The 22,293-nt window shown below is 33.3% G+C and overlaps 1 protein-coding gene across 3 annotated transcripts; it reads left to right on the forward strand.

The window, feature by feature from the left end:
* The first annotated feature begins 15,936 nt into the window (after window positions 1–15,936).
* On the forward strand, window positions 15,937–20,948 carry LOC109337964 (BAHD acyltransferase DCR). 3 transcript variants are annotated; one of them, XM_019575075.1, is made up of 3 exons: window positions 15,937–16,497; window positions 19,728–19,934; window positions 19,971–20,948. In XM_019575075.1, exons 1-3 carry the CDS (start codon window positions 16,039–16,041, stop codon window positions 20,643–20,645), a joined length of 1,341 nt encoding a protein of 446 aa, XP_019430620.1. In that variant the 5' UTR covers window positions 15,937–16,038; the 3' UTR covers window positions 20,646–20,948. The 3 variants fall into 3 exon arrangements, with proteins under 3 accessions (XP_019430620.1, XP_019430618.1, XP_019430619.1); XM_019575074.1 differs by having other exon boundaries at window positions 15,938–16,497; window positions 19,728–19,928; window positions 19,965–20,948; XM_019575073.1 differs by having other exon boundaries at window positions 19,728–20,948.
* Window positions 20,949–22,293: the final 1,345 nt, after the last annotated feature.

The raw sequence follows: 22,293 nt of genomic DNA on the forward strand, positions 1-22,293 counted from the left end.
TCCTTGCTACAAGACTATGTTGTGTCATATAAAAATGATCATAATGTGAACCAGATAAGCATCATGCCCAAGGACAACAATCTTGATGATGAGTCACAAGAAATCTCAGGTAACATGACACCCTGAGTTTTGGACACTGGTGACACAGACCATGTTTGTCCTTACTTGAGTGAATTCACTGCATATTACTTTATAAAACCCATCACCATAGGCCTGCCAAATGGTTCATCCACTCTAGCAAAGGTCTCAGGCACTATTGCACTTTCAAATCACTTAACTTTGTATATTATGTTATATGTTCCTGATTTCATGTAGAATTTATTTTCTGTCTACAAATTAACTATATCCATGAATTACAAACTGAATTTTGATGATTTGTAATGCTCTATCCAGGATATGAATACCTTGAGGATGATTGGACATGCTGAAGTAGAGAATAACCTATATGTGATTAAGGGAGATCCTAGTGCTAGACATAAGAGCAATATTAATATGATGTATACTGACCTTTGTTTTGATCTATGGCATTTTAGAGTATGACATCCTTCCTTGGACATATTAAATTTGATTTGTAAGAAGTATTCCTTTGTGAGACATGATGCATCTAAGGTTTATGAACACTGTCACATAGGAAAGCAATTTAAATTGCATTTCCCCAGCAATAAAAATAATGTTTCTTGCATTTTTTATTTGGTTCACATGGACATATAGGGTCCTATTGTGATATATCCATACCTGGTCATAAGTACTTTCTAACTGTTATTAATGATCTTTCTAGGCACACCTGGATCTTCCTCATGAAAAGAAAGGGTGAGGCAAGAGGTTAAATGCAAAACTTTGTCCAAATTGTTAAGACACAATTTTGAAAAGTCATCAAGAGTATAAGAAGTGATAATGAGGTTGAATTCCAGACCTCTGGCTTCTTCAGTGAACATGGAATCATACACCAAAATTCTTGTGTTGTAACTCCTTAGCATAACTCAGTAGTAGAGAGAAAGCCTATGCATCTTTTAAATGTCACTATGGTTATCATTTTCCATTCCGGGCTACCTAAAATGTTTTGGTGCTATGTAACACAACATGTTACTTAATAAGCAGAATGTCTAGTCCCTCTTTACAAAACAATACCCCACATGAGCTCTTATATGAAACCCTCCCCAACCTATTAGAAACTAGGGTCTTTGGGTGTCTCTGTTTTGCCTCCACTCTTACTCAACACAAGACTAAGTTGGATCTTAGGGCCAGGAAGTGCATCTTTCTTGGACATAAGGTTGGTGTCAAAGGATATCTTATGTATGACTTGAAAAATAGAGAAATTTTCCTATCTAGAAATGTCCAATTCCATGAACATATTTTCCCTTATAGACAACCTAACAATGATCTCAGCAACTCTGTGACCATTGATTTTTTGGGAAATACTCAAACTGACATTTCCCTTATTCTCATAGACACTATAGATGAGCAAGAAAATTTACACACCATAAGTTAGAACAATGAGGACAAAACACATACTCATAACCATGGCCAACATGGCACTGAACCCAATCCTGAGACCTCTAGGAGATCTACCAGGATTAGACACCCCCTACATACTTAATAGATTTCCACTATAATCTCTTTAATCAACAACTAAAAGAATTTGAAAAGGGTGTCTATCACTGATCTGATCACGGTTGACTAGAGCCTTTAGAATAAAATAAGCAGCGGAAATATGAAATTTGGATAAAATAAGATGGTTTAGATTTGAGGTGAAGGCATTATAATACTTGAGGTGTTGATAAGCCAAAGTGATGCTCACCACAAGAACTTGGTTCTTGATAAGAACTTCTAATCTTGGTTCAGCCAAGAAGGTTTGGAGAATACTCTCACAAGGATTCAATCCTTAATTCATAAAGAATTCAACTTAACTTATTTTTTCCATTTCAAAAGTCTTACATTTATAGGCAAGCCACTAGGCTCTCACGGTTGGCTAACATTAAGATAGTAAGGCTAATGCATGATAATCTAACGTAGGTTACCATGAGCCAAATGAATCTAATCCTAAACTAGACTACATTTGGCTGGTAAAGATATTAGCACATGTGTTTCGTGTGCTTTATTACAATTGAAAGACAAACAAAATGACTTATGCATAGGATGCCTTGGATGCCACGGTTGTAATGTGAAGAGCATAGGATTCCATTTCTTCTTAAGTGCACGACCCACAATTAAGTCACATGGTGAATAAGACTTGATGACTCCGTAATGCTCATGGCTAGGCTTTGATGAGCTTCATAGGATTCTTGTTTGACCTCCAATTTGGCACATGATGATTTGTTGAAGTTATGACCTTCTTAATGGTCCTCGGGTGTACTTATGCTTGGCATTGAATTCCCTTTGTCAAGGAAGGAATTTACCTCAGCTGAATGATGAGTGATCAGGCACTAAATAGCTTAGGATGTCGTTGGTGCAAGTTATTAGGCTGCCAACGGCTAGAACATGTCCATAATGCACCATTAATGTACAATTAAGGTCTCCAACGGGCACATGTTAATTCCACACGAGCATCTTTGCTCCAACAGCTCTGAAATGTGTCCAGGTGAATTAAGCTCCAACGGTCCAGACAAGGTGTTTAAGCACCATAAATGCTCCATTAAGCTCATCCACAGTCATATTTTGATTCCCCTCGAGCAATCCTCCTCCAACGGCTACAATAGTTTTTATTTACCTGCCAAATAATAATAGACTAAGTTAGAATAACTTTGGTTCATTAAAAATAAAGGTTGGTCCAAACATTAAAGTGTCGGTTACACTGTTAGGCTTGCCTTGGTCTTCCACGACCCATTTTTCAAACTAGACATTATTTATGGCAGATTTATGATTAAAACACTTAAAATAAATTAACTAAGTGTTGGACAAAAATTAGCCCACACATTTATTATTAAAATTAAAAATGTTCAATGCTAACTAAATTGACTATGCCTGACTCGGTCAGGCTACGCCTAGTGCCTGATGCAGCATGCTAGGCACATGCGCCTTAGTCAGATATCCTGTCTAGACCAGATTGACCGAGCGCCTGGCTCAGCACTTGGTGCGCTAGGGACCTCAACTCGGTCAGACTTGTCTCGGTCAGGTTCCACGCTTGATGCGCCTGGCTCTGTGTTAGGGTCAAATTTGGCGCATATGCTAGACTTGTGGCCTGTCTCATGCGTGTGGCCTGGTCCGTCTTTGGCTCGGTCAGAACCATGGACCAAGATGCTACTAAGCATCTTTAAACTCAGGGCTATTTTTGGCTCACCATCATGGATCCACCCTATGAGTTGTCCAAGGACATTTTGAGCTCTTTTTGCCCTAGCCCTAGCCCTAGTCATAGGACTGCTTATGCCTTCAAGGCCATCATGATCAAGGTTAGGCTCTTTGGGGTTCATATCATCCCCCCTTCTTGAAGATATTTCGACCTCAAAATTGTATCTTCTTTACCTACGTCAAACGGAAACAAAATAATAACTTTCATTAAACCAACATTAGGAAAATACTTCCATTGAACTTGGATGTTAGGTGCTTCGGCACAATCTTTAGTAAACACTACTTGATTGATTAAGCTATCCATGAGTCCAATCTCAAGGCAAGTCAACATTGTCTTGGCTTCCCTCCAGTCATCAACTTCTTTGATGATTCCAAGCTCCTGAAAAATTCTAGAAACATATCTTGGCAAAACAAAGTTAGTTGTAAAACGAAATAGAGGTGTGGCGGGTTGTTTTGTTGGGACAACCTTGTTGTCTTCCAATTTATCCATAAGATATAGTGGTTTCCTCTCCCTCTCTTTTTGTGCGTTCTTCTCACTTTCTTTTGTTTTTTTCTCACTCTTTCTTTTTTCTAGTGCTATTTTTTTTCAAGATTTTTTTGTCTTCAATGACTTGTTCAGGAGTCAATGGTGAAAGAATCACCCTCTTCTTGTTGTGTAACAATGTGTACTTATTTGTACGTCCATCATGTGTTTCTCTCTTATCATATTGCCATGGACGGCCTAGTAATAAATGACTAGCCTCCATATCCACCACATCACATAGAACTGAATCTTCATAACTCCCAATAGTAAAAAGGACTTCAACTTGTTTATCAACAAGCATCTCTCCCACCTCACTCAACCATTGCAATCGGTATGGATTGGAATGTGCCATAGTCTTAAGATTTAGTTTTGACACTAACCTTTTACTAACGACATTTGTACAACTTCCACTATCAATGATCAAACAACAAACCTTACCACCAACTAGACACCTTGTATGGAAGATGTTTCCTCTTTGGTCTCCTTCTTGGTCTTTGATTTGACTTCCTAAGAGCCTCCTCACCACAAGCAAGTCACCTTCAGGAACAATAACATCATCCTCCTCATGACCATCTTCTTCATCACTTGAGGCTTTAGATTGAGATTCTATCTCTCCATTAGTCATGATCATTGTCTTCCTTATAGGACATTGAGAGGCAATGTGTCCAAGGCCTAAACACTTGAAAAACTTGACATCTCTACTCCTTTGACTTACCACCACGGGTTGTTTACCTTGGCTTGTAGTCACGGATCCTTTGGTTCAAGGTGTAGCTTCCTTTGTTGGGCTCTTCTTCTTGAGTTTGTCCACCCATCTTGATGATTGATATTTGGAACTAGACCCCGAAGATAATTTAGACTTCCTCCTCCTCGATTGCTCCTCTACCTTCACAACTTGTTGAACTAGATCATCCAACTCAACATAGTGTTGTAATTCAACAATGTCTTGGATGTCTTGATTCAACTCATGGAAGAACCTTGCCATAGTGGCTTCTCGGTCTTCATGGAAATTAGACCTCAACAAGGCCAATTCCATCTCCTTGAAATACTCATCAATAGTTTTAGACCCTTGTGTTAGTCTTTGTAGTTTGTTGTGAATATCCATTTGATACGAGTTAGGAACAAATCGTCTCCTCATGATCAGCTTCATCTCTTCCCATGTATCAATTGGTTCAGCACCAATTCTTCTCCCCTCCTTTTGAAGTTGATCCCACCAAATCATGGCATACTCCTTGAACTCCAAGGCTGCCACCTTCACTTTCTTTTCCTCATTGTAAGAATTGCAATCAAACATTTGTTCAATTTTCAATTCCCACTCAAGGTGAGCCTCCAGGTCATTTTTGCCAATAAAGGTTGGTACCTTTATCTTGATCCCTTCTAGTTTGGCATACTCCCTTCTTGCTTCCCTCATTTTCCAACCCCTGCCTCTTTCATCATCTGAGTCACTTGAATACCTATAAGCACAGTTATCAAGCCTCCTATCATACTCCAATTTCATTTGCTCCATTTGTCTTTGGAGTGTTTGAAATTGTGTAGTTATTATGACATGTAGGGTTTCTGTCCTTAGGGACAATGGAGAACTATCACTTTCGTGATTAGATATTTTGCTCAAACTCACATGTATCATGCACTTTTTGTTTATGGAAAATGTTGGGAATGGTGTATCACTCAGCAATCTATCCTCCACGGCCTTCTTAAGTAACCCAAGTTTGAACCAAGAATTTTGTGAAATAAAATCACTCCAACTTCTCAAAATTGGAAAGTTGTGACTTGAGTTATACCTCAAAGAAAGAACTTGATACTTTTTTTTACTCTTTTAGATTTTATTGAACTTTTGTAGAATCACTTTGATACTTTTTGTTTTTTTTTTTTTTTTGGAATTTTTGATACTTTTGACACTTTTGGATTCTATTGACTTTTGTAGAATCACTTTGACACTTTTTGATTTTTTGGACTTTGACACTTTTTGATTTTTTCGATTTTTTAGACTTTGACACTTTTTGTTTTTGGACTTTGACACATTTCGATTTTTTAGACTTTGACACTTTTTGTTTTTGGACTTTTTGACACCTTTGAAAGATAAAAACAAAGATAAATATACTCGCAGCCAAGAAAGAGTAGTGAGCACCAAGCAAGAGACTAGCTCTGATGCCACTTGATGTGAACCTCTTGGATAAAAGGCTCTTGCACGATCTATCTTGGTTGGTGCTAGACCAAGCTTACGATTGACTAGAGCTTTTAGAATAAAATAGGCAGCGGAAATATGAAATTTGGATAAAAGAATATGGGTTAGATTTGAGGTGAAGGCGCCACAACACTTGAGGTGTTGACAAGCCAAAGTGATGCTTGCCACAAGAACTTGGTTCTTGATAAGAACTTCTAATCTTGGTTCACCCAAGAAGGTTTGGAGAATACTCTCACAAGGATTCAATCCTTAATTCACAAAGAATTCAACTTAACTTAACGTTTTTATTCCATTGCAAAAGTCTGACATTTATAGGCAAGCCACTAGGCTCCCACGGTTGGCTAACATGAAGATAGTAAGGCTAATGCATGGTAATCTAACATATGATACCATGAGCTAAATGAAACTATTCCTAAACTAGACTATATTCGGTTGGTAAAGATATTAGCACATGTGTTTCATGTACTTTATTACAATTGAAAGACAAACATAATGGCTTATGCCTAGGATGCCTTGGATGCCATGGTTGTAATGTGAAGAGCATAGGATTCCATTTCTTCTTAAGTGCGTGGCTCACAATTAAGTCACATGGTGAATGAGACTTGATGACTCCATAATGCTCACGGCTAGGCTTTGATGAGCTTCACAGGATTCTTGTTGACCTCCAATTTGGCACATGTTGATTTGTTGAAGTTATGGCCTTCTTAATGGTCCTCGGGTGCACTTATGCTTGGAATTGGATTCCCTTTATCAACGAAGGAATTTCCCTCGGCTGAATGTTGAGTGATCATGCACTAAATAGTTTAGGATGTCGTTGGTGCAAGTTATAGGCTGCCAACGGCTAGAACATGTCCATATGCACCATTAATGCACAATTAAGGTCTCCAATGGGCACATGTTAATTACACACGAGCATCTTTGCTCCAACAGCTCTAAAAGTGACTTAGGATTCCCCTGGGTGAAATGTGCCCAGGTAAATTAAGCTCCAACGGTCCAGACAAGGTGTTTAAGCACCATAAATGCTCCATTAAGCCCCTATATGGTCATATTTTGATTCCCCTCAAGCAATCGTCCTCCAACGGCTACAATAGCCTTTATTTACCTGCCAAATAATAATATACTAAGTTAGAATACTTTGGTTCATGAAAAATAAAAGTTGGTCCAAGCATTAAAGTGTCGGTTACACTTTTAGGTTTCGAGTGGTCTTCCACGAGCCATTTTATAAACTAGACATCATTTATGGGCAAGTTTATGATCAAAACACTTAAAATAAATTAACTAAGTGTTGGACAAAAATTAGCCCACACATTTATTATTAAAATTAAAAAATGCTCAATGTTAACTAAACTGACTAGACCTGACTCGGTCAGGCTACGCCTAGTGCCTGATGCGGCACGCTAGGCGCATGCGCCTCGCACAGATATCTTGGCCAGATTGGCCCAGCATCTTGCTCAGCACTTGGTGCGCCAGGGACCTCAACTCGGTCGGAGTTGTCTCAGTCAGGTTCCACGCCTGATGCGCTTGGCTCCGTGCCAGGGTCAAATTTAGCGCATGTGCCGGACCTGTGGCTTGTCTCATGTGCGTGGCCAAGTTCGTCTTTGGCTCAGCCAGAACCATGGACCAAGATGCTACTAAGCATATTTAAACTCACTTAGGCTATTTTTGGCTCACCATCATGGATCAACCCTATGAGTTGTCCAAGGGCATTTTGAGCTCTTTTTGCCCTAGCCCTAGTCATAGGACCACTTATGTCTTTAAGACCATCATAATCAAGGTTAGGCTCTTTGGGGTTCACATCAATCACCCCCTTTCATCTGTGTTATCCTATGCCTCTATTCCACCCAAACAACTACAACAAACCTTGGCCATATCCACCCACATTGAGCCAAAGTCCTACAAACAGGCCATCAATTGAGACTTAGATCAAGGCCATGCAACAAGAGCTAAATGCTCTAGAATTAAATCAAACCTCGGAGATTGTTGATATATAAGATAAAGTATAACCATAATGGATTCATTGAGAGATATAAGGTTAGATTAGTGGCCAAGGGGTTCAATCAAATTGAAGGCATTGATTTCTTTGATACATTTGCCCTTGTTGTTAAATTAACAACAGTTAGGCTCCTTCAAGCCATAGTCATTTGTCATAACAAGATTGTTCATTAACTAGATATAAACAATGCATGTTTTCATGGTGACCTCCGTGAAGAGGTCTACATGACTATTCCCCCAGGTGTATCTTCCAGTGATCCCAAGAAGGACTGCAAACTACGAAGTCCCTTTATGGACTTAAACAGGCAGAGAGATAATGGTACAACAAGCTTTCAGATTCATTGCTCTCCTTAGGATACAATCAATCTCACCATGATCCCCACACCTATTATTAAAACCACTAAGTTGCATCAAGATGATTCTCCTCTCTTTGACAAATCAGCCTCTTATAGGAGGCTGGTGGGCAGGCTCCTATACTTAACAAACACCAGGCCTGACATTAGCTATGTTGTCCAACAATTGAGTCAGTTTATGGCCAATCCTACTGAAAATAATCATAAAGCTCTTTGTAGGGTTCTAAGGTACATCAAATGGAATCCTGGACAAGGTCTTTTCTATTTTATATTTTCCCCTATCCACTTGAAAGTCTTCAGTGACTCTGACTGGATAGCCTCCATTGACTCTAGGAAGTCCATAAGTGGTTGTTGTGCCTTTTTGGGCAATTCCCTTGTTTCTTGGAAATCCAAGAAACAAAACAAAGTGGCAAAATCTTTTTTAGAGGCTGAATACTATGCTTTAGCCTCAACCTCTTGTAAAATCCAATGGTTAACATATTTACTTGACAACTTTCATATTAGATTTATTAAATCTGCCTTACTTTATTGTGATAATGATTCAGCAAGATATATAGCAACTAATTTTGTGTTTCATGAAAGAACTAAAAACATTGACATTGATTGTCGTGTGGTTAGAGGAAAGCTCTAATCAAAATTGTCCCATTTGTTGCCTATGTCTACTTTAGAGCAGGTTGCAGATATCTTGACAAAGGCCTTGGATCCCACACCATTTAATTTCCTATTGTCCAAGATGGGAGTAATTAGTATATACTCTCCAGCTTGTGGGGGGTATTAAAGACAACTCAAAATAACCAGACAACCAAGCTTGACCGAGCCAAAGGCATTTCTGACAAGACAGACCAAAACATGATGCAGGACAAGATGCACCAAATGACCAAGATAGACCGTGCATTTCTGACCGAGACAGACCAAAACATGATGCAGGACCATATGCACCAGATGACTGAGACAGACAAGGCGCACAAGCGCACCAGGCAGACACAAGGCGCACAAGCGCACCAAGCAGACACAAGGCGCACAAGCGCACCAGATGACCGAGGCACATGGGACTTGACGCATGATTCCTGACCGAGGCACATGGACCATGACGCACGATTCCCGACTGAGGCGCATAGGAACATGGCGCATAATTCTTGACTGTGTCTCTATTCTTTGGTGCACCATTTTTGGCTAGTCCATGCGCACATTTTTTACCTGTTTTTGTTTCCATGGGATCAAATCTTTTTCTGTTATTTTTCTATGGGCATTTTTTGTTCCATCAGTCTTTTGGGTTGTTAGGCAATTGGTTAGTTAGGGTAGTTAGGTTTTATTCTGTTTTTGTTTTCCATTTTTTGACCGTTGCTTGTATAGAAAGTCTCTTATTCTCTTAGTGTATAAATAGGGTATAAAGGCTTCACAATAGAAACCACTCAATCAATAAAAGAAATACTGAGGTATTCTTTCATTCAAAATCGCAATAAAACTCATTTAAAAACCAACTTATAATAGTAATTTAATTGTTAAAATGCTATATTTAGCAAATCTTATGGATATGATAACCTTTAACTCTATACTTGTGAGACAACAATGTAATATTTTTACTACTATTTACCGGATAGGAAGGATATATGGTGTACCTGTATGAAAGATATCACATTTATGGTGAGTATGTTTTGTTCTCCCAAAAATGTAGTCTTAGTTTTAGAACACCGTCCTATTTAATTACGAAACTAACATGAACCATTCTCTCAACCGGATTTGCTGTCACTCAATAGTGTTAATAAGTGAAACTTAGACAATATGCATTATGCAGAGTCCACAATCCTGTTACACGTATCTTCGGACAGTTGGGACAAACCATGGAAACTTTACTAATTTGAGACTTTGGTAAGAGATTTCATTTCCTACCTAAGTGTCTTTTAATTATCTTTTTGTGAGTTGGTTTTAGAAAGATAATAAAGGAAAAGAAAATATTTAATAAACATAAAATATACTTATGAAATAATTTTTAAATTTATCTTTTCCTTTTTACTCTCAGAAGAACAATTCGCAAATACACCCTGATGTAGGAAATTCATTCAATACTTGAACCTGGACAACGTGTCCTCTGTTTCAAGAACTGTCAATCTAGTTTCTTAATTAGGACCATAGTGGAAGTTATGATATAATATAAATCTTTGTCTTTAAATAGAGACTGCCTAGGTGACATGTGAGCTTGGACCACATTGGTTTGGGTCAACTTATTAGTTTAATGAGCTCATTAGTTTGTACTATTTATAGGATTTAAGTTTGTGATCTTTTGGTACTATCCAAAAAAAAATGGCAGGTACGAAAATCTTATTTAATGGAATTTTGGAAAAGTAAATATATAAAACATTATTTTTTACAAATAAATATATTATTTTCGGTATTTGGACTTTTGATCTCTAAGTCTATTTAACATTACGTCAAGTCACAATCTAATTAATAAATCAAATCTTTAATTAAATTCAAGGTTAATTCATATTTTTCTCAAAGAATGGAGCTTACCACACTCTTTCCTTATTCTTAAGTATTAGCTTTTTTTATGTACATAAGGCAAAATTGAATCTTTCTATTTTCTCAAAGAATAGTCATTCATATTTTATGATGAGAATCAAACATAAATTCAACATTTTGGACTCTGAATTGAACAAAATTTCTTGAATTCAACCTTATTGAAAAACTCATTACTGTTAGCGACAGAATTAGGTGTGGAAACATTGTGATACTGTCATCAGGACTCATGAAAATGCACTGCGAAGCAGCAACCTAATAACAGAACGGACGGCGTGGTGGCAAATGGTTTTAATTGGCAATGAAAAAACGATTTTAGTTTTGAGTAAAAGCTGGATAATTATGATGGAAGTTAGAAACTGATAAGCTGGAGAATAATTACTCTATGCAAGGCTGCATGGTCATCTTTAGTAATTTATACTCGGATCTTCAATTTATACTTTGATTATTGTAAAATAATTTATACTTGGATCATCTATTTATACTTTAATCATGATTTATCTTTAAATTATCTCATAGATCGGATCTTTAATGTCATCTTCCAATTATAATTAATTCTTATATTTAATATTTAATGTCATAATTATATTTTTTTTTCAGCATTTTTTATATAGTCGGGCAATATGGATTTTGGGAACTGAAATGACATTCTAAATCCTTTATTCTGTGTCTTCCAATGTTCTGAAACTTGAGTCGGACGTTAAACTGGTAGAGGCTTCGTATTAAGTTTAACCAGTTTAAATGATTAAATCATTCGGTCAGACCAGGTGATTTCATATATAATTAATAATTTTATCTATAAATATATAGTTATATATAAATGTAAAATTTTATATAACTAATAATTATGTATAATTATATTGAAGTAATAACATTTTTATCTTTTTTGGATGGTAGTAAAAAAAATATTAGAGCAGTGTTCTATTTTTTAAGTGAACTGTCTTGTTAACTTTTCGGATTAATTCGGTTTAACCGGGTTTAACACAGTCGGACCAGGATTTTTCCGGTTCAAAGTGGTTCAACTCTCATTCAATTAAGACTGCAATACAAAGTCATTTTCAAGTTCAGTCTGATCCGATTCTCACAATACTGATGTCTTCACTAATAAACAAGGATCATCTATCCCAAAAGTTCTAATTAACCTCTTGTATATCAGCTAATGAGATTAATTTGACTTCGGTCGTGGGTATGATTTATATCACAGATCTAGATACTAGTTTGGTTTAATATCATTGTGTAATAAATAGAAGAACAATCAAAATTAGTGTCATGATAACTGGATTGGATGGTCTGATCAATCAGACCGTTGACCAAACTTGAAAACAGTTTTGGTTTTAGTCTTAACCGAATATGGGGTTTGACAGTTTTGAATCGGAAAAATTCCGTTCAGACCACATTAAACCTGATTAAACTGGAATAATCCGAGAAGCGAATTAGATGGTTCAATTAAAAATTTAAAAAGGAACACTACTCTAATGTTTTCGTTTATTTCCATCCAAAAACAAAGATGAAGATAAAACTTTGATAAAAGTATTCATAATTACTAATTATATAAAATTTTGTATTTATATATAACTATATAATTATAGATAAAAATGATTAATTATATATGAAATCACCTGATCTGAGACGGTTTAAACTTAATATGAAACCTCTTCCAGTTTGATATTTGGATCGAGTTTCATAATATTGATCAAAATATTACTACATCAAGTTATACAATTATGTCAACATAAAATTATTTTTAGTAGAGGGCTAAATTAAATTATTGTACATTTTAAATTATTATTTTTGTTAAATAAATTTAGGAAAGATAACTGTTTGTCTAAATGAACTTAAATTGTTAAAAAAACGAAATATATATACTTAATTAAATAAAAAACAAAATATGTATATTCACTAAAATATCCGGTGAATGATACGTGCTCAATAACTGGTATATCAGTATTGTGTTGCATTTTAAGCATCAATGCTTCCATCATATTTTATGGACATTTATAACACTTCTTTAAGAGACGTTTATTACGCTGCTCTTGAGAGGAGAATCACTCCATTTCGTTGAGCGGGATTACTCTTCATGAGGAAAGTGTTATGAAAAAAGTAAAGAAATTATTACTTTATATGTGTCTTACTCACCTCTCCATTAAATGCTATGAAAAAATAAAGGAAAAATAATATACTTTACATTTATATCTTTTTTATTTAAAATGAAATTATATTTTTACCCTTAAAATACAAAAAAATAATTTTTTTTCTCTCCATTATTTGAGATGAGTCTCCATAATAGAGAGGAGAGTGCTATAAAAATGTAAAAGAAAAGCAACATATATTAACATTTATATCACTTTTATTTAAATGAGATTACATTTTTACCCTTAAAATACAAAGGAATAATTCAATTCTTTCTTCATTACTTGAAAGGAGTGTCACTCCTTTTGATCGAGATGAGTTTGATGAAAGAGGAAATCAGAATAAGAGAAACTTATGAGAATTTAAGTTTCTCTCTTTCTTTTTTTGTAAAGTGAAATAGTGATGAGAAAAAGAAACTTGTTATCTTCAAAATATATGATATGAATAGAGCTAAAAGAATTCAAAAATTAAAAAGTTACACAATGTTGCTTTACTCTTTTGTATATTTTTTTTACAATTTTAACTGTAATTAATATTTTAAGCTCAAAATGTTTAAATAAATATTAATTTATTTACATATTTTAAAAATAAATAGATTACTAAAATTAAAACTTAGAAACAAAGTTAATATATAATTGTTTACAATAGTAAAATTGTATTTTTTTAAATTATATTTTAAAAAAAATATATTTTTCTTTCTTGCTTCTCTTGTATCAAACAACTATAAATTTCACTCAATTTCTCTTTTTTTACTTGTAATCTATCTTTTATATTGTCTCTTATCATTTTATTCTCAAAACCAAACTAAGATTTATAAATGTTTATCAACTATTATTGATTCTATAATTAAAAATGACAATGTTATGTTTAGAGTATCTTTAATATTAGCATACATTTTTTACTATAGATCATTTTATTGTTCAATAGAAATTAATTTTCAATCTTTTGTATAATCTTTTTTCCATTATGGTCATTGTTGAAAATAATATTTCTACATAAGACAATGACTCAAACAAACAAATAAACATAAATAAGCAACACCATATGTTATAGAGTACTCTAATCATAAAAAAAATTTGAAAATATCTCTGATATATATCTCCATAAGATAATACTTTTCAACATGACATTGATATGAATTCTAGCTAGTAGAGACAAGTTCTCTAAATTTCATCTCTTTGATTCACCAAAAAAAATTAAATTTAGAGTTTCGAACCATGTTCTAAAAATTTAATGTCACATTCATCGATTCATAATTTTTAAATATTTAAAGGTTCCTCATTCAATAGAATCATTGGATCAGTTCACCAAAATTTGTTTAAGTAAATATGTCTAAGTTATATCCTATTCCTCATCTTTCATAAATATCATCTTCGTCATCATTAAAAATATTTGTATTTTCAATAAAACACTGTTATTTATTTACTACGAAAGAGAAGAAAGGTGAAATTAATTAATATATACATAGCTATTTAAAAGGTTTGAGCAGGCCCGAAATTGTAAAACAAAAAGTTTTGGAGAAATCTAATCTAACAAAAAATAAGGAGCAAAATGGAGTACTAAATTAAAATAAATATTTATTGAATTTCCATCTGTATTTTCAACAAAGTACATTTGAAGTATAAATAGAACCACACAAACTCCTAGGCGATTTATTTTGACTTTTACTGCCACCATAAATATGATCAGTTCTGAAAATATATTGCTGCCTCCGTTTTATATATTTTGTTGTTTTAAGATTTTTTGTGTTATTTGAAATATATATTTTATGGTTTTAATTTTTAAAGTTTGGTCACACTATTTTCCTGACGTCTACCATCTATTTTTATGAATTAATTTTATTTTTCTTGTATCTGATAAAAAATAAATAAAGGTGTTTTAATGGAAATATAATACTCTTTAATGAATGCTTAATATTTTTCATTAATCTTAAACCATAAGAGACATGTAATTAGTGAAATATATGATATAGAAATATACAGAAAAAAGGATAAATGGTTTTATAACTTCATTGTTTGCACAAATGAATGATATTGCTATCGGTTGTCTTATAAAATATTTGTTAAGAATCTACTAAAAAAGTTTATATTAAAAAATTACTATGTACTTAAGGATATTAACAAGGATGTAAATATTGAAAGTGTAAAAAAAATTATATTTTCAGGAAATCATGTACTATTTATATGTTAACTGCTATTGACTTTCAATATAGAAAAATTTTATGCTAACACTCCATAGATTTTAAGCTCTGTTAACAATTGTGTCCTCCATATTTTTACAATATACAGGCAGTGATTAGTGAAGACTGAAGAGGTACCGACTACTCTACTTGTAACTTATAAGTTATAACACTTACTAGAAATCATCTAATATTTTTATTATATTTCCTTCCTGATAAAATATGTTGAAACATTTTTACTCTTGAGAAATGTTATATTTTTGTGATAAATATTCATTCAAATTCTTCTTCTCACGTGGAAATGAAAAAATTAAATGTAAAACAATTAAAATTACTAATCGGTATTTTTTTTAGATTTTAAATATGACATGTAAACTTAAATGAGTAATGATAAAAATATTTGACTCTAAAAATAGCATTTCTACCTTTGCCATCCAAGGGTTTAAGTGATAATAATCAAAGGTATTAATCTAACAATATAAAAAATTAGTAGATTAACATGTAAAGTAATAAGTTAAAAATTCGATTTTTAAAAGCGGTACTTATTGAAAATAATAAGATCCTCACCCAAAAAACAAATTAATTAGATATGATAAGAGAATTTCTTTCATTATTTCATTTTCTCGAAATTTACATATATATCGTCAGAATAACCTTAGTTTAAAACACGGTGAATCTCATAAATAGCCTCCTACTAAAACTAACAGTAAGGTTCATTAATTGGTGACAACCGCGCCCATGAATTCCATAAATGCTATCCAACAACACTCACAAAACATTGGTCTATAACCATCTTCTCAACTCATAAACCCACACACTTTTCCTTTCACATTTGTTATCAATAAGGTTATTTCTTGTTACAACATTTTCTTCAACAATGGCACAAGAAGTTCCGAAGAACAAGGATGAATCTCTTAACCTAAAAATCACATGCAAAAGCCATGTGAAACCTGAGAAGAAAATTGGTAGGAAAGAGTGTCAACTAGTAACTTTTGATCTTCCTTATCTAGCTTTCTACTACAACCAGAAGATACTTTTTTACAAAGGTGATGGTGACTTTGAAGGAATGGTTAAGAAACTGAAAGATGGGCTTAGTATAGTCCTGGAGGAGTTTCATCAACTTGCTGGTAAGATCGGAAAAGATGAGGAGGGCGTGTTCAAAGTGGAATATGATGATGACATGGAAGGTGTGGAAGTAACTGAAGCAGTTCTTGGTGATGAGATTGGTGTAGCAGATCTAACTGTGGCTGAGAGTACTGAGATCTTGAAGGAGCTTATACCTTATAGTGGAGTCTTGAATTTGGAAGGCATGCATAGACCCTTGCTGGCAATTCAGGTAATTTTGTTTTAATAAATGTGCATGTATGTTTATTTAGTTTATGTTCATTTATTAGCCATAAGGGTCAACTTTAAAGGGTAAATCAAAATAAAAAAATAATACTTCTAAATATATATGATACTTTTATCTTTAAAAGTAAGAACAAAAATAATAAATTATCTCGTAATGAAGAGGATGATGACTAACTCTAACCTTTTTCCTAATATTAATTAAATGAATAAGGATCTTTTCCATCATTGCTAAAGAAGGAAAATATGTTTTTCATTTTATTTTTTAGGGTAAAAAGATTATTTCCTTATAAGTAAAACGAAACAACTGTTATTGCATTTTCTTTTTCTTTAATTTTTTACATCACTTCTCTGTTCAGGGAGGATAGGGATTCTAATTAAATCTAAAAGTAATAGGAAATCATAAAGGGGTGTTGGAGAAAATAAATAGTATGGGGAAGGTTGCTAATATTTCTTTTTTGGTAGCAAAAGTTGTGCTAAATTGTATGAGATCTAATTTTAAAAGAGGTATGGAATAGCCTCATAATGCACTGCCTATTTTCCTTTCTCAATTTTCCAAAAACTTTTAGTGTTTGATCTTTTTAACTTTATCATGTTTTTTGTTATTTTCCCTTATTCAGAAAGAAAAAAAGATAATCATCAAAACACCTGTTTTTTCTTCTTTTTACCTTCTATTTGTTTCAAAGCCTCTTGCTATATTGAACCTTTTATAAAAATATTAACAAAAGAAATAAATCCAAGGCATTTGGTGTTTTTCTTCAACTCTCATTTTCAGATCCATGGCAATTCTGAAATAAAATATGTGTATAGTTTGTGTTAATTCAATGATTCACAATCAACATCTCAAATTTGTCTTTAATGTTTAATCATACAAAAACTAATTTTCAGTGGTTAAGATCCTCTGCCATTGATCTTCCATCACCAATCCATCACAACTAAATATCTAATGAAAGTAGTTTAAAGTTATAATTCATAAATGAAATATAAATAGAGATCACATTATAGATAAACATCACATCACTACTTCCAAATATGTCTCATTCTCTATAAATGATAAGTACATGTAAACTACTCAGGATTCAGTTTTGTTTCATGATCTTTGTAAATGAGCTTAATGATAACAAAAGTTACTTGAGAAATTAAAGTCCCTTAATGATATATTAATTATAATGGTATAAAATCTTATCATAAGAGTGGATTTAGGCTAATTACTGTCATGTTTGTTCCAATGTGGCTCAAATGATAAAAAAAAGTGAAATTACAGTAATTCCAAACTTTACATGTGATTTTTTTAGAAAAATCAAAGTTTAATTTTACTTCAGAATTCTGAAATAGAAATTTCTTTGAGCTTTCTGAAATGCATACTCATTCTTTTTCACTTTCTGGATTGCAAATTTAAATTTAAAATAACGATATATTCTCCTATAAAATTATTTTATTATAATCTAGAAGAATTTAAAGGAAAATATACAATTATTTCTTAAATTTATGCTTCAACTCTCAAGGCCTCATCAGTCACCAGCAATAAAGGTTCCATTAACTCTTGGGCCCATTGCCTCAACTTGTGTGGATCTCAATTGCATCCCCTCATGCATCACTATATATCTGATTTTTCCTTTTAAAAGAACAATATGAAATTAAAATTTTAACAACTATGATTTACATTTAATTTTAATTCATTTTTACACTTTCTTAACTCTTACTAGTACTTTGGCACACAAGATCAGGAATTATCCTGTCCATGTCCGTAATTTATTTACATATTTTAAACAGTTAATGTAATTCTTACTGCATATTTTATGAAGGAAAAAAGTATGTATAACAAGGAAAATATATCGGATGAGACAAAAAAAAACTTATTAAAATAGTTTGTTTATAGAATCTACTTATGATGAAGCACCGTAACATCAATTTGAACAATATAACCAGCGCCATCCAGTAAAAAATAGCTTAGTAGTTATAATAATAATAATAATAATAATAATAATAATAATAATAATAATAATAATAATAATAATAATAATAATAATGTAGTTTGATCATGGCAAAAAAACCCGTACCCGTGGATACCCACAGGCAAAACTCGTACGGGCACGGGTATGGGTCACAAAGGGGTACCCGTGGGTTTTACAAAATGGGTTTTTCAAAATACCCGTAGTACATACGAGCGGGTACGAATATTATGATATTCGTGTCTGCTGGTACCCGTTATTTATATGATTAATATATTATATTTAATTAAAATAAAAAGTATATTATCCTGATATTCATTACACTATGTACATCTTTTCCTTTTACTTTGTCTACATTTTTACTTTGTTTATATCTTTTATTGAAGTTGATGGTGAAATACCCTACAAATATTATTATATGTGTAGAAATACACCTGCCTTGCAAATAAAAAATATATTTTTTTGCTAAGGAAATGAGAATAACAAATCACACAAATAGAAAACACCAATAAATTTAGCATTTTTGTCAAATATTCAATCAAAAGTACAAAAATAATTAAGTTCATCTCATTTAAAATATAATAGAATAAAAAATTAAAAATTCATCTATAATATATGAATGTCGCGGGACCCGCACACGGGTACCCTTTCAGATACGAATGGGTATAGGTAATGCTCTCTTATTTTAAAATGAGTAATGGATAGTTACTACCTTTGCTTGCTTGTACCTGCTGTCATCCCTAAATTTCCACCTAGTCTGAAATAAACGTGACAATGAACAAGTTGAAAATTTTGTATGTAAATAATTCTAGTTATTTATAATTATTTCATAGTTATGTAATTCAGCTTAATTATATATAAGGACAAAAGTGGGGTAGGTTGTATTTTATCTTAGTGTGATTAGTTCTTATAAATTTTCACGTTGAGTCTCAACAAAGTAAAAATATAAACTTAATTTGATAAAGAGTTAAATACTCTTATCAAATACCATAAAAATGATAGAAATAATTAATTTGACTTACATATTTTTCGACCACTTTAAACTTTTCACTATGGGACTAAATTAGTATACACAAAAAATTTAAGGACCAAAATATATTTTTTACTTTATTTTGTTTACAAGATAGGCTGTCAGTTTATTTGACGTACGTCAGTATTAAAAGTAAATTTAATATTGGCAGGACCACTCACTCTTATTTTTGTCCTGTGATTTATTTATTTATGTTCATGATGTTCTCATTTGATTGCAATCTGGTTTTGCCAACAGTTAACCAAGCTCAAAGACGGGCTCGCTATGGGCTGCGCCTTCAACCACGCTGTCCTTGACGGGACATCCACGTGGCATTTCATGAGCTCATGGGCCGAAATTTGTAGCGGGTCACCCTCCACATCAACCTCACCCTTCCTTGATCGGACCAAGGCCCGAAACACGCGTGTGAAGCTTGATCTCTCCCTCCCCGAGCCCAAGGGCCAGCTCAATGGTGATGCAAAGCCCGAACCCAAGGGCCAACCCAATGGTGATGCAAAGCCCGAGCCCAAACTTAGGGAGAAGATTTTTAAGTTCTCTGAATCTACCATTGACAAGATAAAGTCAACAGTCAACGAAAACTCTTCCTTAGACAGTTCAAAGCCATTTTCAACATTTCAGGCTCTCTCTACTCATATATGGCATCATGTAACCCATGCACGTAACCTAAAGCCCGAAGACTACACTGTTTTTACCGTCTTCGTGGATTGTCGAAAACGGGTTAACCCACCTATGCCTGAAGCATATTTTGGAAACCTAATCCAAGCGATATTTACTGTTACAGCGGCTGGGCTATTACTAGCCCAGCCACCGCAATTTGGCGCATCTTTGATCCAAAAAGCGATTGTAGCACACAATGCTAAAGCTATCGATGAACGTAACAAAGAGTGGGAGAGTTCACCGAAGATTTTTCAATTCAAAGATGCTGGGGTGAATTGTGTAGCTGTTGGAAGCTCACCAAGGTTTAAGGTTTATGACATTAATTTTGGATGGGGAAATCCTGAGAATGTAAGGAGTGGGACTAATAACAAGTTTGATGGCATGATTTATTTGTATCCTGGGAAGAATGGAGGAAGGAGCATTGATGTGGAACTAACTTTGGAGCCTGAAGCTATGGGTAGGTTGGAACAAGACAAGGAGTTTCTTATGGAGGTTTAGAACTAAGTCTAGTACATGGAATAAAGTCAGGGCAAGAAACTTGTTGGAAATGCAACTACTTAGATTGTTGTTGATGTTGAAGAGAAGGTCTTAGCTCATGGACTAATTGTTCATAATAATTGGAATTCTGAAGTGATGCTTGGGTGCTGTTTAATTTAAGGTTGTTGTTGTAATGGTGTTTTATTATCTAGGATTTTATGTTGTGGTTTTATGCTTGCATATTTTTCAATCTATTAATGTTGTTCAACTATGTATCGTCCATAATTATATGCATGTAAGGATATTAAAAGTGTGATCTTTTGGAAATGAGTAACTTGATTAGACATTTCTTTTGGGGCATAAAGAAAATTTTTAGTTCCTACTTGTATATAAAGTTAAGCAATATATGAAACACTAAAATATTTAAATAATAAGAAAAGATAACTATTTTTCAAGAAACAAAAAAAAATGAGAATAAAAGAAGCAGGTAATGTTTCCTATGAGGACATTAATTATCAAGATCATGTCAAAAAGGTTTTCAAACTTCAATTACTATTATTTGTTCCAAATTAATGTAGTATATGATAGAAATGAGGTGGTTGTAATAAAATAAAAAAATTGTGCATTGGTTTATATCAAATCGAGATGCGGATGTCTTTAATAGTTGGTATATATGGAGACAATATGACTGACAATGTGCTTTTGCCAACGATTGTAAAACCTATCATGCGATGGAACACAAATTAAATTTGATATATGGTGACATATAGGGCGACAACTTCTTAACATAGTGATTGACACAAGAGGCATGGACAAAGGAACAATTTAATTTTGATGTAACGTCAAAATAAAATTACTTAAAAAGTTGTTAGAAATTCACTCAGTGTATATTGATATGACTCTTTCAAAACAAAATATATATATATAAAGATGAAAGTGTTATAAATTAGGGATTTGTAACATTCTCTTTTGGATGACTATTTCACAAAGAATATGTCTAGTTAAAACTTTAGTTGGGAAAACTCAATGAGACAAAAACATGGTAAGGAGAAAGAGTACATCATTCTTAGACACATTAAATATCGACTCATTAAAAACCTCTTAGAAAAATTCAATCACACAAATCATAATTAAGGGGAAAGAGTTGGGTGAATATTTATTGCTCATGTGAACAATATCTTTCCCACAATGAACACCTATCTTATGCAATAGTTGCTTGAACATTGTGTTTGATAATAATGCTTAAAAAGATATGTTAGACTCTTACTTGAGTGGAGTTGTTGAAATCAACATATCCCTCTTATGCTTTGGCAAAATATTTTCTATTATATATTCTTTAATGTAGTATTCTTTCAAGTTTCAACTAGACAATACAAACAAGCTATTCAAGGAATAATTGTGAAACCCATGAGGTTACATGCCTAAGCCCAGTTTCTAATCATGTTAATGAGCTACTTATCTTATGTTGGGTTGTAATAAGCCCCTTGCTGATTTGGTCTGAACTTGAATTTTGCATGGTTTGTTTTTGGGCCTTTAAGCCTTGTAACTTGCATGGTTGGTTTTTGGGCCCTTTATCCTAACTTCTTATCTCCTTCATTTCCCCTTTATTTATCAATTTTGTTTTTCACTTGTGCTTAGATGATAAGTGGATTCAACAACTTTATTTGTA

This window comes from Lupinus angustifolius, unplaced genomic scaffold (genome assembly GCF_001865875.1).
Source record: "Lupinus angustifolius cultivar Tanjil unplaced genomic scaffold, LupAngTanjil_v1.0 Scaffold_16_26, whole genome shotgun sequence".
NCBI lineage: Eukaryota > Viridiplantae > Streptophyta > Magnoliopsida > Fabales > Fabaceae > Lupinus > Lupinus angustifolius.